Source organism: Podarcis vaucheri (assembly GCF_965113315.1).
Source record: "Podarcis vaucheri genome assembly, chromosome: 14".
NCBI lineage: Eukaryota > Metazoa > Chordata > Lepidosauria > Squamata > Lacertidae > Podarcis > Podarcis vaucheri.
Window position 1 is genome coordinate 37,625,696 of NC_138752.1, and position 17,948 is coordinate 37,643,643.

A 17,948-nucleotide genomic window follows, 5' to 3' on the forward strand; every position below is an offset into this window, starting at 1 on the left:
GAATTGCCAAGGAAATTCATAAAGCATTTAAACCATTTGCCCATTCCTGCTCTTTGCTGGGTCTATCAATGTGCAGTGTACATAGGATTTCTTGTACCTATCAGAGTGGGCTAGGAATCCCATACATTCACATAATTTGCTGGGATCATGCGGAACCTTTTCCTCTGCAGTCATAATGCAATTCTCTCACCTGTGGCTTGAATCAGGATAAATCACACGGACACACTATTTGAGCCAGTTACCTAACCAATGTCAGGATGTCAGTGTATTGTGGGATTGGTGCATGAAGCATTCTCCCCCCTCCCCCTTGCAGCATCCACATGGCACTGACAGCATCAAAATGCCACCCTCTAGAACCCCCCCCCCAATGAATCAGAATTTACCCTTTCCATGCAAAATCCAGTAAGTTCAAGAAACTTGTTTGCCAGTAACTTGTTTGCAATAGGTGAATGACTTGTTTGAAGTATTAAACCCTTGCCTGGAGGTGCCTTCTGTGAATGGTCATTGCTTATTATGTAATTGTTACTGTCAAACTTCAGTCTTAATAATCTGGATTGTTGGTACTCTAGGGTTTGGCAAATTGCCTTCCTTGACAAGAGCGCTCATAAACTAAAAGTATCTAAATGGCAGAACTCAAATGAACCTCCCACCACCCCATATGGCATGACGTAATTTCTTATACAAAAACTGAGGCACATACTCACTCGGTAACACTAGTATATATAAAATGTCTGGCTCATTTATGACTTTATAGAACCTTTATTCTCAATAATGGAATTCACAGGTGGATTGGTTTTTACATATCTTTATTATTTGTGAAGGGAATATTTGTATGAGTTAATATTTTATTATCCCTTTGGAGATATCCCTTTGTATTTTTGCCCTTCCTGGTTTTGACACTTGATGGTTGACATTTCTCTCCCTCTCCCAAGCATATGTATTTATACTAGCAACGCAGGAAAATGCTTCATCCATTGGGTAATTTGAGCTATTCTCCACTAATTTTGTTAAATGTGCCACAAGATTGTTGTTTACACCAGTGGCTCCCAAACTTTTCCCCCTACTTGAAAATTCCTGAGGGTCTTGATGGAACAAGGAATAATTTTTCTGCCTGTTGTAGCAACTGTAATGCATTGTGCTAGATGCTGTATGATTTTAATTGCATTTTTATGGATGCCACTTGAATAAAGCCTGTGGTTTGGGAAGCCTTGGTTTATGCTACCTTTGTTTCATATGCAGTGTACAATCATCATTGGGGGGAAGTCACAGCTCTGGAGTAGAGCACATGCTTTGATGCAGACGGCTCCATGTCCCAACCTGAACATCTCCACTGAAAAGGATTTCAAGCAGCAGAGCTTGGAAAGGTTGCACACAACCCTTCAGAAGCTTTGCCAGTCCCCTGGTCAAGGGGGATTGATGGTCAAGATGGACTTGGTATAAAACCAGCCTTCTATGCAAACTGACCTCTGATACAGTGCAGATGAGGCAGATGAGTTGTGAAACCAACACAACGATACGCAATTGTAGGCCACCACCTTATGACCTAGTGGGCTCTTTGATTTGCAATGAAAGATCCATTTACACCTGACAGGTGCAATAAGAGAGAGACTAAAGGAGATTAACCCTGGCATGGGATAATAGGATTAGTCCATGGCCAAAATCTCAAGTAAGAATCTTTCAATCCAGCCCACAGAGACGGATCAACGTTTAATGCAAAGCAAAACAAACACACCTTAGTTAGATATGTTTGCATTGCCCAAGTCTTGTACGAGCTACACAGGAATAAACACTTTCCTTCCTAGCTGTTCGCATTGGTTATTTGCTTTGCTTTGCTCTTGAAATAATGCCTTGTTGAAATTTTATTATTTCATTTTATCGCTAGATCAAGATGGCGAACAATTCCCTAAGTGGTTTAACACTCTTCCCAATGAACTCTGGAAACTGTAGCTCTATGAGGGGAATAGGGGTCTCCTAACAACTCTCGGCAGCCTTAACAAACTACACTTCCCAGGAAGCAACGACTACTTGGTTGCAAGTGGTATGTCACAGCTTTAAATATATGTACTGTATAGTGCAGATGGGGCCTTAAAGCGAGGTACACTGGGAGCAAGAATGCAGAGGTCTGACCTCCACATCTCTGTTCTCCATTTCCACCCTCTTGCCCATGTTGAACGACTCTCTATAATCTTACCTGCAAGATGTAATTCTTCCAGAGAAGAAGCCCAAACTGCCGTAGCAGAACCATCTTTCACTTCGGAAGGGAGGAGCCACAAGCTTCCAGGACTCTGAGGAAGAAAATGATTTGAGCTTTCAGTTAATCATGCAAAGCAAATTCACAACCAGACAGTCATCTTATAGAGAGACCTACTCCAAGAAGTGTTCTGCTGTCTCCTGTGTTGGAAGAAATGGGCAAAATTACAAAACAAAGAGTTGCATGTCTCAAGAAGAGCCTAGGATTAGAGATGGAAAATACTCTAGATACTACACTTGATCTTAGCCAAAAGAACTGGAAAATATTCTAGAAGTCATTTAGCTCAAACTGTCATCACCTTGGCTACTGGAAGATTCAGGAGAGATAAAAGGAAGTACCTCTCTTCACATATAGTGCGCAATAAACCTATGGAACTCACACCCACCGGAGGAGGCGATGGCCAGCAATTCAGATGGCTTTAAAGGAGGATTGGACAAATTTGTGGAGAGTAAGGCTACGAATGGCTACTAGCCAGGATGACTATGTTCTACCTCCACTGTCAGAGGCCGCATGAGAGAATAGCCCCTGCTAACTCCAGCATAAAAGCCCTGAACAATAGACTTGGGTGTAGATTCATAGGAATCCCGGCAGCAAAACTGATGCAACAAAATAGCCTGCTTTAATAGGACGTAAGGCAAGGCAAGTCTGAACTCGCCCTGCATTCAGGAGCTGGCCGGAATCAGATATCAGTAAATTCCCTTTTGGAGATAGATGTTTCCTAATTCAGACAAGGACTGAGAGAGAAGATGAGAAACAGAACCTGCAACAAAATGCTGCAGTTTAGATCATACACATCATATGGGGACTTCCAGCGAGGAAAAATGGCGGGCACCACAGCAGCGAGCAGCTCCTGAAGCCAGCCAGAGCCAACTGCGCTACCAGGCTGGCTCTGGGCTGCTGAGGCTGCCACTGTCACGTTTCCCAGGGACAGATTTGCAAATCCGGGGGCGTCTGGTAACCCTACACTAAACATGCTGTGACTTCATTGGGTTGGGCTGTTCTTTGCTGGGAGTGGGGGTATGTGTGTGTGTGAGAGAGACACCCACCCCTTCAGGGTTTTTCCCCCCTAAAGGATCATTGTTTTTTTCCCCTAAAGGATTGTTCTATCATATGCGGTGGGAGTGTAAAAAGGTGAAATGCTTCTGGGAGGTGATATATAATGAGTTGAAAAAAATGCTGAAATATACATTTATAAAGAAACCAGAAGCATTTCTTTTGGGTATTGTTGGAAATGAGATAAATAGAAAAGACTGTAAGCTTTTTTTATACACGGTAACTGCAGCAAGAATATTGGAAGAATGGAGGATGAAATTAATGGACTATGCAGAATTGGATAAGCTAACAGGAAGGATCCGAAACCGGCGGGACCAGAGGTTCACCAAAGACTGGACTAAATTTATAGAGTATTTGGAAAGTATTTGTGATGATCAAACTACGTTTGTAGGTTTACAAGAAGTTCTGTGAGGAGTAATTTAAGAAATATTGTAAAAATGGAAAGAGAGAGATGATCTGTTAAGAAATATAAAGGCAATATTATGTTAAGAATTGCAGGAGATGTGATTATGACAGAGGATTATCAGAGGAGCTGAAGGAAGTCTAAATAAGAATATGTGTGTAATAATTTGTGTGGTATGTTTTTAAAATTTTGTAAGCTAAAAACTAATAAAAAATATTATAAAAAAGGGATTTTTGTGCTTCTGTAAACTTCTGGCATTTTGCTGAACATCTTCCTTCTGTCTGGGTGGTGTCATTTTGGCTACATTAGGATCAGCGCCAGCAGAATGAGCTTGTTACGAGTTATGTACGATATTTAATCTCTGGAACTTAAAACATTACACCAGTCCTCCATGACAAGGAATGCTTCTCTTCCAGAAAGCGAAGCAGAGAAGAACTCTTCGGTCACATTCGCACTATGCATTTAAATCACTATGATATCCCTTTGATGGTCATGGCTTCCTACAAAGAACTCTGGGACCTGCCGTTTGTTAACAGGGGTGGAGCTAAGTTGTTAGGAGACCCCCCTATTCTCCATCAGAGAGCTACAGTCCCCAGAGTTCCCTGGGAAGAAGGACTGATCATTAAACCACTATATTAGGGAACACTGTTTCCCAAAAATATGTATTTAACTTCTCCTACTGAAGGGGCTCTTCCCTAGGCTGCAGATTTAGGGTTGGAAGGTACTGATGAAAGCACTGTTGGGTCTCAAGTTATTTGGGGCTTTGTACACTAGTACTGAAAGGGACGCGGGTGGCGCTGTGGGTTAAAGCCTCAGCGCCTAGGGCTTGCCGATCGAAAGGTCGGCGGTTCGAATCCCCGCGGCGGGGTGCGCTCCCGCTGCTCGGTCCCAGCGCCTGCCAACCTAGCAGTTCGAAAGCACCCCCGGGTGCAAGTAGATAAATAGGGACCGCTTACCAGCGGGAAGGTAAACGGCGTTCCGTGTTCTGCGCTGGCTCGCCAGATGCAGCTTTGTCACGCTGGCCACGTGACCCGGAAGTGTCTCCGGACAGCGCTGGCCCCCGGCCTATAGATGTGAGATGGGCGCACAAACCCCAGAGTCTGTCAAGACTGGCCCGTTCGGGCAGGGGTACCTTTACCTTTACCTTTACACTAGTACTGAGGGACGCGGGTGGCGCTGTGGGTAAAACCTCAGTGCCTAGGGCTTGCCGATCACATGGTCGGCGGTTCGAATCCCCGCGGCGGGGTGAGCTCCCGTCTTTCGGTCCCAGCTCCTGCCCACCTAGCAGTTCGATAGCGCCCCTAAGTGCAAGTAGATAAATAGGTACCGCTTTATAGCGGGAAGGTAAACGGCGTTTCCGTGTGCTGTGCTGGTGCTGGCTCGCCAGAGCAGCTTCGTCACGCTGGCCACGTGACCCGGAAGTGTCTCCAGACAGTGCTGGCCCCCGGCCTCTTAAGTGAGATGGGTGCACAACCCTAGAGTCGGACACGACTGGCCCATACGGGCAGGGGTACCTTTTTATGCTAGTACTAACACCTTGAATTGGACCTAGTAGCTCAGAAGCAGTTGGAGCAGTGGTACAATGACAGGTGGTGCTATGATCTCCATTTGCTGCACAGTGCAGTAACTTGGAAATTGCATTCTGCAGTATCTCCAACTTCTAGAATATCATCCAGGGAAGTCCCATGAAGAGTGCATTACAATACCTGAGAAATTATTAGAGAATGAATCTCTGAGGCTAAATGCTCTCAGTCCAAGAAAGGCTGCAGCTGGTGAACCAGGCAGAACAGGGCAATGTAGGGAAATCTGTAAGTCTGAGAAAGTATATTTATGCAAAAGGGAAATAAAGTGGAATTCTATTACCATGGGCTTTGATTTAAGCACAGGCTCCTTTCTTCTGTACTGTGCAGGCAAAATGAAAAACACTTTACAGAACCAATAATAAGAGGACGTATAAACTCCAACGGCCTGAGAGACAGACGGCACAAAGCTCCACAAAACGCATCTTTGCACAACTAGACTCCATGTCTGGAGGCAACAACAAACAGCCATCAAAGGTAAAGGTCAGCAACAGTTTCAAAAATAAATAACAAGAGACCCAACAGATGAAAACATCTCGCTCCCTAAAAAGGTACCTGAAGCAAGGAAATCTCTTGTGGGCCCCAAAGCCACATCACGGAGTGTGTAGGAACTATACGTTGTAGACCACAATGATATATTTTTATGATACAGTGGTATATAAATATTATTTTACAAATTACATACTGGCATTGGCCCATGTGTTACTACATCCTCAGCCTGCCTACTAGTGGCCAGCTCATCTAACACCAGCATCACAGGGAGCAAGAGCTGCAGCTCAGTGACAGAGCCTCCGCCTTGCATGCACAAGGTCCCAGGTTCAATCCCCAGCATCTCCAGGTAGGATTGGGAGAATGTCTCCTGCCTGAACCCCAGTAGAGATGCTGCCAGTCAGTGCACACAACACTGAGTTGATGGACCAATTGTCTGACTCAGTATAAGGCAGCTTCCTATGATCCTATGCACTACAATAACCCAAGTATTATTTTGAATTCTTAATTATCTGTTGTAAGAAGAAAAGAAACCTCCTACGCCTTTCCATAACAACAGAAACCGCCCTCTTGTCTTTCAAGTCAGCTTAGGGCAGCTTACTAAAGAGGAAAGAAACACAATAGGCTAAGAACTTCCTTCTGAGTGAGAGGAGACAGCCCAGGGCTTGGGCAGAATAGGCTCCAAACAACATCTCTATCTTCACCTGTGTAGTGTCCTGCAGACCAGAAAATGCTCTTTGCAACACCTAGAACATTATACAGTGGTACCTCGGGTTACAGATGCTTCAGGTTACAGACACTTCAGGTTACAGACTCTGCTAACCCAGAAATAGTACCTTGGGTTAAGAACTTTGCTTCAGGATGGGAACAGAAATTGTGCAGTGGCGGCACAGCGGCAGCAGGAGGCCCCATTAGTGGTACCTCAGGTCAAGAACAGTTTCAGGTTAAGAACGGACCTCCGGAACGAATTAAGTTCTTAACCTGAGGTACTACTGTAAAATGCTTTGTGGCAGGAAGTTCTCAGGTGGTGTATAGTGGTGTAGGAAGGGGGGTGCGGTGGGTGTGAGCCGCCCTGGATGTCACCACCCTGAAGAGGGTGACAAAATGGCTATGGGCTATGTAACACAGTGGCTTGGGCACCTGCAGGCTCCATGCTGCCCAAAACAGCAGCGTGGGGCTTGCATCTGCCCACTGCCTCTCCCTCAGCCACCCTACAGCTGGGGGGGGGTGACGAAGCTCAATGCAGCGCGCCCTGCCCCAGTGCACCCTGCTCAATGGGTGGCTTGTCCCGCCCCTGGGTGGAAGGTGCACGCGATGCTCCGGGTGCCTGAGTGGCTAGCTACACCGCTGGTGCTGGTTGTACCAATTTAGCAACACACTCAGGTCACGTGGTCTGTGACAGGTCCCTTGGTGACAGGAACATAGGAAGCTGCATTGACCCACCTCCAGTACTGTCTGTTCTAGAAGCAGCCATTACCTCCTACCTGTTCTGGGATCTCCTACCTGTTCTGGGATCTTTGGCCTGCAAAGCAGCGTCTGCTGCCACTGGGCTAAAGGCCACTTCCAGACAACCTGTTTAATGAGCAGGCATCCCAATTTGCTTGTAAGGAGAGCAGATGATGTTGCATCAAGCAAGTCTTATCCCTGTCTAGTACATCTCCCCATCATTTTCCTTTTTGCACAAAATCCAGTCTTTTAGACGAGCAGGGTTCTTTCACAAGAGCTCCATACAGTGGTACCTCGGGTTACATACGCTTCAGGTTACATACGCTTCAGGTTACAAACTCCACTAACCCAGAAATATTACCTCGGGTTAAGAACTTTGCTTCAGGATGAGAACAGAAATCGGGCTCCGGCAGCACGGTGGCAGCAGGAGGCCCCATTAGCTAAAGTGGTGCTTCAGGTTAAGAACAGTTTCAGGTTAAGAACGGACCTCCGGAACGAATTAAGTACTTAACCCGAGGTACCACTGTATTTGTTTTAAGTGTGCGGTTTGAGAGTACATTCATACCAAACTTCTAAAGCACTATGATTCAACTTTAAACTGTCATGGCTCCCCCTAAAGAATTATGGGAGCTGTAGTTTATTAAGGGTGCTGAGAGTTGTTGGGGAATCCCTATGCCCCTCCTGGAGCTCCAGTTTCCAGAGTGGTTTAACAACCAATTGAATTATAGCTCTGGGAGCTAAGTGTGGCCTAGCAACTTTCAGCGCCCTTAACAAACTACGGCTCCCAGAATTCTTTAGGGGAAGCCATGACTGTTTAAAGACATATGATAGTGCTTTAAATGCATGATGTGACCTGAATTTGCCAGGATAGGATTGAATTCCAACCCAAAACTGTGAGAGTCTGGTAGAGCCCAGTAGTCTAATTCCTTGCTGATCTTCACTCATCCAAACAGTACATACTGGAGAATTAGCAGAGTCTGCACAGAATGGGTAGAATTTCAATGCAAATAACTTACCCAGATAGTTCTTGCATCTGCAAGGTTAGTGCTAAATAGCATAATAAGCAACAAGAGGCTGTTTGAACGAAGTCCAACATTTATCTTATTATTTATGCTGCCTGGGTTAGCTCAGCTGAAAACAGCTAAAGTGCTACTTCCTAGCATTACGAAACTTGGAAAGGCAGCACTAGTCAGGATCCCTTTGAAAGTGCCCCTTTCCGGACTTCCGGTTCGGCGCCAGCGCTAATGGCTGCTCTCTCTCCGAGCTCCGGAGAGAGACGGCTCTGCGAGTTCGGGTCTGACCCGCTTCGGCAAGCGGGGGACCCCTAAAATCACAGGAACGGATCCTGTGAACAAGGAGATTCGGTGGGCACCCGAAGCGCCCCCTCTTTACCGCAGAAAGAGCCTTTTTAAAGGCTCCGGAACGACAACGGGGGAGCGCGGTGCTGAGAATCGCTACCCAGCCCGCAGAGTGAAGCCGCGTCGCCATTAGTGGAGAGCGCCGATTCCCTTCCTGAATAATCTGGACAAAAAAGACCCGTGAGTAAGACTGAACCTCTATTCGAATTAAAACTACCTGAAATTAGGCTGAAAACGGGAAAGGCAAAAATCAAGGAAGTCTGCCTTCCCCCGACTGCATGATAATCAAAGCAACGAAAGTTACTAAGCTGCATCCGTAAGGGAAAATCGTTTTTAAATGCTTGAACCCGACATTTGGACTTTGACTATCCCCTCCAGCTTGCAGGGCAGAGGGGAGGAAAAAGTGACTTTATAAGCTGCATGACTAATTTAAAGGAAAAGGAAACTTTCTGCAGCCTCCAACCTGGTACGAACTGCTCATAAAACAAAGGAACACTGAACTGACTTCAGATTCCTGTGAAAGTAACAAAGTGGAAGCTTTATTGTTTATTTGTTACAAAGTTTTGGGACTTTGTGGATACATTATATCAGGGAAGGCTGGGACTCTATTTACTGGGAAAGTGTTGCATTATACTTATAGAAGCCTCCTGATAAATTTGCTTTTTAACACCCTTTATTTCGGTTTGCGGACATTCTGATTTGCTCCCTCTAGAGGGTAAACTAAAAGTTGCTACGCTTTGGGACAGTGGAATTTTCTTAGGAGAAGGCTCTTGTGGGAAACGACCTTGGGATATGAGTGGCCCAGCAGACGAGATAAGCACGAGAGCCAAGACAAGGCAATATCAACAACAGCTGCAGCAACACAAGAAAAGAGGCTCGATCTCAGGAATAACTTCTACAGTGACAACAGGACAAGAAAGAGGTACAGCAGTCTCCATGGATGCAGTATCGCAAGCCCTTCTTAAGATAAATCAATCCCTGGAGAACTTAACAAAGCAAACGGCAGAGAACACTAAGAAATTGACAGAGAACTCACAGAAATTGACAGACTTGACAGCAAGACTTGATTTGAATACAGAATCTATAAATAAGCTTACGCAAGAGAACTCTGCCACACGTCAAATTGCGGAGGAAGCCAGAACTATTGCTGGAGAGACTCAGGAAAAATTAGAACCGATTGCCAGGAAGGTCTATGACCACGATGCAACTCTGGCACTGTGGGAACTACAAAGAAAAGAAAGGAATCTGAAATTACGATTAATTCCAGAGGACGAAGGAGACAATCTCACGGACTTTTTAACGAAGGAGTTTGCTGATGCTTGGGAAGACTTAGAGGAAGACGAAATCAAAATCACAACGGCATTCAGACTGGGCAGAAGACAGAATAGAAAGGTACCGAGAGACTGCTTGATCACCTTGAGATCGAAGGAAGAAAGAGACAAAATATTAAGACTGCATTTTGAAAAGGCCTTACAAATTGGGAATTCACCGATACAGATCTTTAAAGATATCCCTAAACATATTCTGGACTTGAGAGCTTCTTATAAGGACCTGGTTTACCTGCTCAAGAAGAACAACATTCGTTTTAGGTGGGAATTTCCACAGGGACTGTCCTTTGACTATAGGGGGAAGAAGGTGAAAATAAAGACGACACAGGACAAAGACAGCTTCCTGCATAAAAATCAAGAAGATCTACAGAAAGGAACTGTAGACCCAATTGCTGAGCAAAGGAGTGTAATAGATATCTTGAACCTCTCATTTGGACAGAACCTTCCACCACCAACAGAGGAGGAACAACAATTGGGAGCAGTTGGAGGAATACCAGAAAAATAACAAGATGGTCCTGCAATTCCTTAGCTGGAATTGTAATGGGATGAACATGCCTTTGAAGAGACGACAAGTATTCCACATTTTGTACAGAGAACAACTGGACGTGATTTGTTTACAGGAAACTCACATAACCAGAGCCCACAGGAGACTGCTTATGAATAAAAAATTGGGACAAGAATTTATCTCGTCGGATAAAGTAAAAAAAAGAGGAGTTGTGATTTATGTAAAAGAGAAGTGGGCCCCAAAAATGATTTTTAAAGATGAAGAAGGAAGATATTTAGCGGTGGAGATTCAAGCACAAGGAGAAAAATTTTTGATAATTGGGATTTATGCACCAAATGAAGGTAAAGCAGAATTCTTCAAAAAACTTCATGAAACCCTGATGGACTATTTGGAATATAACATGATAATCATGGGAGATATGAATGGTGTAGTTTCTACAAACATGGACAAGACACAAAGACTGATACTCACTAAAGAAGGGAGACTCCCGAAGACTTTTTTTGAAATGACTGAAAATATGGACTTAATAGACATTTGGAGAACAAGGAACCCTCTTGAAAGAGAGGGAACCTTTTTCTCCCAAGCAAAGATGACCTGGACCAGAATCGACCAAATCTGGATTACTAGTGGAATGGCTCCGAAGATTAAGAAGGTAGAAATCTGCCCAAAAACCTGCTCCGACCATAACGCCGTGAAGATGGAAATGAAACTTACAACAACTGGTCAGTTTAGATGGAGAATGAATGACACCCTGTTTCGAGATAGAGAGTTCCACTTGAAGGCCCAAAAAACCTTAAAGGACTATTTTGAAATCAATCTAAGGGGCGATGTGGAAAGAAGAGTGATCTGGGACGCAAGTAAAGCTGTGATGCGAGGGTTTTTGATTCAACAAAATTCAATAAAGAAGAGAAAGCAGAAGGAGAAAAGAGAAAAATTTTTGGAAAAGATAAAAGAAGGAGAGAAAAAATTAAGGTCAAAACCAAAGTCCCAGGAGATTTTGAGGGAGATTAAATTGTATCAAACACAATATATGGAATTGATGAACCAAGAGATAGAGTGGAAAATAAAGCAAATGAGACAAAAGACATTTGAGTCGGCAGACAAATGTGGCAAACTCTTGGCATGGCAACTCAAGAAAAGACAGAAATTAAATACAGTTTCAAGTTTGGAAGTGGATGGAAGGACCATATCTAAACCAAATGAGATAAGAAACTGTTTTGTGAGTTATTTCAAAAAACTTTATTCCCAAGGATTACAAAATGAAGAAGACATAGATAAATTCCTTAATAAACATGGATTACAAAAAATCTCCCCTCAAAGTAAGGTGGATCTAAACCAGAGAATAACAGAACAAGAGATAGAGGGTGCCATTCAGGACATGCAATTGGGCAAATCTCCAGGGCCAGATGGACTGACTTCCAGATATTACAAGTCGTTAAAGGAATGGTTGATACAACCGTTAAAGGATGTCTGTAATGAGATCTTAGAGGGAAAAAAGGCACCTGAATCGTGGAAAGAAGCATATATTTCACTCATACCAAAGACAGAGACTGAAAAGACTCAATTGAAGAACTACCGCCCAATCTCGTTACTCAATGTGGATTACAAAATTTTTGCAGACATTTTAGCAAAAAGATTCAAAAGAGTATTGATGGAAAAGATTCATAGAGACCAAGCAGGCTTTCTCCCAAAGAGACACCTCTCAGACAATGTTAGGAATATAATAGACATTTTGGAAAAGTTAGAGGTGAACATAAATACTAAAGCAGTTTTGATATTTGTGGATGCGGAGAAAGCCTTTGACAACATTTCTTGGAGTTTTATGAAAAAGAACCTTCATGGGATGGGGGTAGGACAAGGTTTTGAGAATGGTATGGGTGCAATATATTCCGAACAAAAAGCTAAGTTGATTGTAAACAATGTAATAACTGAGGAACTTAAGATAGAAAAAGGAACACGACAGGGGTGCCCAATTTCCCCATTGCTTTTTATTTCGGTCCTGGAGGTGTTGCTGAACATGATTAGAGAGGACCAGCAAGTTAAAGGTGTACAGGTCGGAGCAAAACATTACAAGTTAAGGGCTTTCGCAGATGACTTAGTTCTGACTTTACAAGAGCCATACACTAGCACGAAAAAGGTGTTGGAGATAATTCAACAATTTGGCCAGGTAGCTGGATTTAAATTGAATAAACAAAAAACTAAAGTCTTAGGGAAAAACCTGACAGATATGGAGAAGAATAAGTTTCAAGAAGAGACGGGTTTGATGGTGGTTAAGAAAGTGAAATACCTAGGGGTTAATTTAACATCTAAAAATTTGAATTTATATAAGGACAATTATGAAAAATGTTGGTTAGAAATTAAAAAAGACTTAGAAATATGGTCAAATTTGAGATTATCAATGTTAGGCCGAATTGCAGTAATTAAGATGAATGTATTGCCTAGAATGTTATTTTTGTTTCAAACTTTGCAGATTATTGACAAGATGGACTGTTTCAAGAGGTGGCAGAAAGATATTGCGAAATTTGTCTGGCAGGGCAAAAAGCCCAGAATAAAATATAAAATATTAACAGATGCAAGAGAAAGAGGGGGATTTGCCCTGCCGGACTTAAAATTGTACTATGAGGCAGCAGCATTCTGCTGGCTGAAAGAGTGGATGCTCCTCGAGAATACAGATATCTTGGACTTAGAAGGTTTCAATAACGCATTCGGTTGGCATGCATATTTATGGTATGACAAAATCAAAGTGCATAGTGCCTTTAAAAATCACATTGTAAGGAAAGCGTTGTTCAATGTTTGGATGAGATATAAAGACCTGTTGGAAAACAAAACCCCTAGATGGTTGTCACCCTTAGAGGCGAAGGCCCATAAGAAAGTTAATATGGAGGTCGGATGGCCAAAGTATTGTGAGATTTTAGAACAGGATGGAGAGAAACTGAAATTAAAGAGCCATGAAAAACTAAAACCCAAAGTACAAGATTGGCTCCACTATTATCAAATAACGGAGGTTTTTAAACAAGACAGGAAAATTGGCTTCCAGGTGGAAAAATCAAAACTCGAGACAGAACTGCTAGAACCCAATACTAAGAATTTGTCAAGAATGTATAACTTGCTGTTGAAATGGAACACACAAGATGAAATAGTTAAATCAGCTATGATTAAGTGGGCACAGGACATTGGTCATAATATTATGTCTGCTGACTGGGAAAGGTTGTGGAACACCGGAATTAAATTTACGGCATGTAGTGCCTTAAAGGAAAATGTGATGAAAATGGTATACAGGTGGTACATGACCCCAGTTAAGCTAGCAAAAATTTACCATTTGCCTGACAATAAATGCTGGAAATGTAAGGAAACTGAAGGTACTTTTTATCATCTTTGGTGGACATGCCCGAAGATTAAGGTCTTCTGGGAGATGATATATAATGAAATGAAAAAGGTATTTAAATATACCTTTCTTAAGAAACCAGAGGCCTTTCTCTTGGGCATTGTCGGCCAATTGGTGCAAAAAAAGGATAGAACTTTCTTTATGTACGCAACAACAGCAGCAAGAATACTGATCGCAAAGTATTGGAAGACACAAGATCTACCCACCGTGGAAGAATGGCAGATGAAAGTGATTGACTATATGACATTGGCGGAAATGACGAGCAGAATTCGAGACCAGGGAAAGGAGACTGCGGAAGAAGATTGGAAGAAATTCAAGATTTATCTTAAGGACTACTATAAACTTGATGAAGTTTAGAATGTCGAGATTCTATAGAGAGAAAGGGTTGCAGTAATATAAGATTAGAATAAGAAAGGACTATGACGAATTAGAGTTGGAAAAAACATTTATAAGTTGCTATAAAATTTGGACATGAGGATGCAGAAAGGGGAGGTATGGGGAAGTCCGAGGAAAGAAGTTTATGAAATGACATTATGAAATTATACTTGTTTGTTTGTTTGTTTTCTTTTTTGTGTTTGTCTGTTATAAAAACTTTTGTAAAACTAATAAAAAATATTATAAAAAAATAAAAAAAAAAAGAAAGTGCCCCTTTCCGGAGTGGTGGGACAGATAACAGATCCCGGGTGAAAGGCAGAACAGAGTTTTTAGAATGGCAATACCTGTGCAACTAACTGGTCTAAATTGGACCAGATGTCTACAAAGCAGAGTACTTTGAACCCTAGCCCAGAAGCCTGTGACATTGTGTTGCAATTAAGCAAGGCTAAATAATGTACTGTAATCATGCAATGCAATTTTGTCTTACCAGACCGCAAATCTGCAGCATGGATGTAACACCCGCTCAGGTGACACATATTGCCAATAAGAGCAATATTACAAAAGGTTTAAGGGAAGAGCCACTGAGGGATGAAAACCTGGTTGAAGTAACACCAATGGGAAAAGCTCTGTGGTAACAGCAGCCTTTAAAACTTTGCATCTGCTCAGCAGTATTTTATCTATTATTTTGAAGTTCGACTATACTTTCAAAATGACTGTGTGGTGGAGCAGGAGACTGGGATAAATGAAGCAGGTAATGTTTAGCACCCATGCACTACATTTGCCAGCACTGACAGGTTGCAAAGTTTTTAATTTTGATTGTTTCTCATTTTTAATACCAGAACCTTTCCTGATCCCAGTATAGCTATTTTATGGCCTATGAAAGTCAAGTGCTTTGGTCCCTCACTATAAATCACAACGACTTCCATAATATTCCTGAAGACATTTGGGGTAAATAATTTTTCTATTTCGCAGCTGTTATGTTTCAGCATACTGTGGGTTGAGTACAGTGTTTATTTTCCCAGAATATAATTCTAAGGCTCTTGCGTAACAAGTACTTAAGGGGTTATAAATCCTAAGGACTTTGCTGGGTTTGCAGGTCATTAACCAGTCGGAAACTGATACAGTCGCCTGAGGTGTGCCAGAGGCAAGCTTCACCCTGCCCACATTATTTTTTCACCAACCAAAAGGGATAGAAAAACTAAAAGAGGAATAAATAGAAATTATTTTCTAAGCAGGGAATACAATGAAGATGATGCTCAAGATCGCAAGGCCAGGAAGGGATGTGAGGCCTAAAGCACCTTCTGATGTAGACTTGGCTGGTATGTTGAGAGAGTTCAAGGGGCGGCCATTTTGAAGTCGATCCAGTGGTTCATTTTCATGATTGAGGTGTGATGAGGATATCATCCCACTTCTTTTCAGGCAGACATAATTTAGTTTGGCTTCACTATCATCTCACTTTGAGCCATGCTGCTGAGTGACAACATCCCTCTCAAATTCACCAGAGTTTTTAAAGTTGAACTTCTGAGGGGTTCGTGGGGCAGGGCTAAACAACAGTTCCTCTGTCTTGTTCCTCTCTTCAATTTATTGGCCCTTACCCAGCCCATGGCCACTTCCAGGCACTGATTTAGGGATAAAGTGGAACCCTGAAGGAATGCCAAATGCAGAAATTCACCAACAGCATCTTCTGAGCCAAATGCTACCCCTATAGTAAACAGGATTTTGTCCCCTTGTGGTGCAAATTAGCAGCATCAAGGTGGAAAAGGGGGGAAGTCAAACCCGCCTTTTCCCAAAAGTTACAGTCCCATTCTGACTCCCCCTTGCCCTGGGACTGTTTTTACCTTTTGGGGGGAAATCCCCAGGACAGAAGATCCAGCCCCTGGCCTTTTGGTTTTCATCATTCAAGAAGAATTTATTTTCTTTCTTTTTAAAAACATGGTTACAGGAAAGTATTAAAGCATGCACCCCCAACCATCTGAAATGGTCTGGTCTTGGGAGGACTTTGTTGTTGTTGTTGTTGTTTAGCTGTTTAGTCGTGTCCGACTCTTCGTGACCCCATGGACCAGAGCACTCCAGGCACTCCTGTCTTCCACTGCCTCCTGCGGTTTGGTCAGACTCATGCTGGTATCTTCGAGAACACTGTCCAACCATCTTGTCCTCTGTCATCCCCTTCTCCTTATGCCCTCCATCTTTCCCAACATCTGGGTCTTTTCCAGGGAGTCTTCTCATGAGGTGGCCAAAGTATTGGAGCCTCAGCTTCACGATCTGTCCTTCCAGTGAGCACTCAGGGCTGATTTCCTTCAGAATGGATACGTTTGATCTTCTTGCAGTCCATGGGACTCTCAAGAGTCTCCTCCAGCACCATAATTCAAAAGCATCAATTCTTCAGCGATCAGCCTTCTTTATGGTCCAGCTCTCACTTCCATACCATGCAATTTCTCTAAACAAGTAGACCGGCACTAAGTCCAACATTACAGATCAGGGATGGGGAATTTTGATCACCCTGAGGACTACATCCCCTTTTGGGCAACCCAGGGGCTACGTGGTAGTGGTGGGTGGGGCCAGTGGCAAACATAGGCAGAGCAACAAATACTGCCTCTGTACAGTAGGCTAGTTCCTGCACACATCCCTTTCTGTCCTCTAACCAGGGAGGCAAGAGGCATGATCAGAGTGCAAGGACACAGTCCAGCCAAGCAAGAACACACAAGGAGGGCAAAGCAGGGCTTGGGACAGGTATGGCCTAGGACAAAGGGGTGTGGCTAGGGAGGAGGTGTGGCCTCAGGAGATTCCCAAGGACCAGATAGAAATTCTTGGAGGGTTGAGACCCCCCACCCATATTCCAGATCTCAGCACAGCTATTTCTGGAGTTTTCATAAGAAATGGAATGGTGCTGTAAAACATGAGTGAGAGAGCTCCTTTATCTTGCTCATGCATTTCCCCCTCTTTACCTGTTTCCCAAAACCAAAATAGCCTCATCTTTGCTGCATGAAGAGAAGTTGCCAACTTAAAGGGAAATAAAGGAATAGCAGCTTGCCCAGCCCCCCCCCCCCGCAACATCAGACAATTCTGCTATCCTCCTTCCACAACACAAAGGGCAGCTTTCCTCTTATTGATTTAAGCGGGTACCCATGAACCGACAAGAAGCCTTAATGTTACCTTTTCCTTGTCTGAAAACCAAAAACACCCTCATCAAAGAGATGGGCTTCCAGAGACAAAACCGCCATAATCTCACTTTAAGCCTCAAACCACCAGAGGCCCAGGCTTATAGCATCGAAGAAAACCAGACAAATCAATGAAAGGCTAACAAAGCACCATCTCTGATCTTTCGCAAGACAAGGATGCTACAGAGGCAACAAGGGATGAAGGAGGAATTTGATTCAGTTTGCATTTAAAGGCAAACCTACCGAATCCACATTTCCTGAAACAAAACACGAATTGAAACACCCATGCTTTAAAATTCACATTTATCCAAATGCTGAAAGCAGCGTGCACAAAAATGCATCCCATCCCCTGTTTTAGACATGATTGGGAAGGGGGAAAGAAATTTAATTATTTGCACTTACTGGTGAACCTATTTAATTTTCACTTTCCGAAACAACACACTAGCTGAAACACAGACATTCTTTGAAATTTGCACTTACCTGAATTTTGTAATGCAGTTCTCCAGCTAAGTAAAGTGTACAAATATGCACAGAATGGGGGTAAAGAGTGCATAAAAATGCATGTATCTGTGAAAATAACATGCTAAATAGCATTACAGTAGGAAAAACTGGTTTTG

The 17,948-nt window shown here is 43.1% G+C and overlaps 1 protein-coding gene across 3 annotated transcripts in view; it reads right to left on the minus strand.

Moving 5' to 3' along the window:
- ABCA3 (ATP binding cassette subfamily A member 3) overlaps positions 1–17,948 on the minus strand; it is a 272,379-nt gene that overhangs the window by 240,473 nt on the left and 13,958 nt on the right. For all 3 annotated transcript variants that reach the window (XR_014213589.1, XM_082199036.1, XM_082199037.1), the window contains exon 2: positions 2,192–2,285. Coding sequence is in view for 2 of the 3 variants with exons in the window: in XM_082199036.1 (XP_082055162.1) it covers positions 2,192–2,245 (54 nt within the window). In the remaining variant the exon portion in view is untranslated. The remainder of the gene's footprint in view (positions 1–2,191; positions 2,286–17,948) is intronic.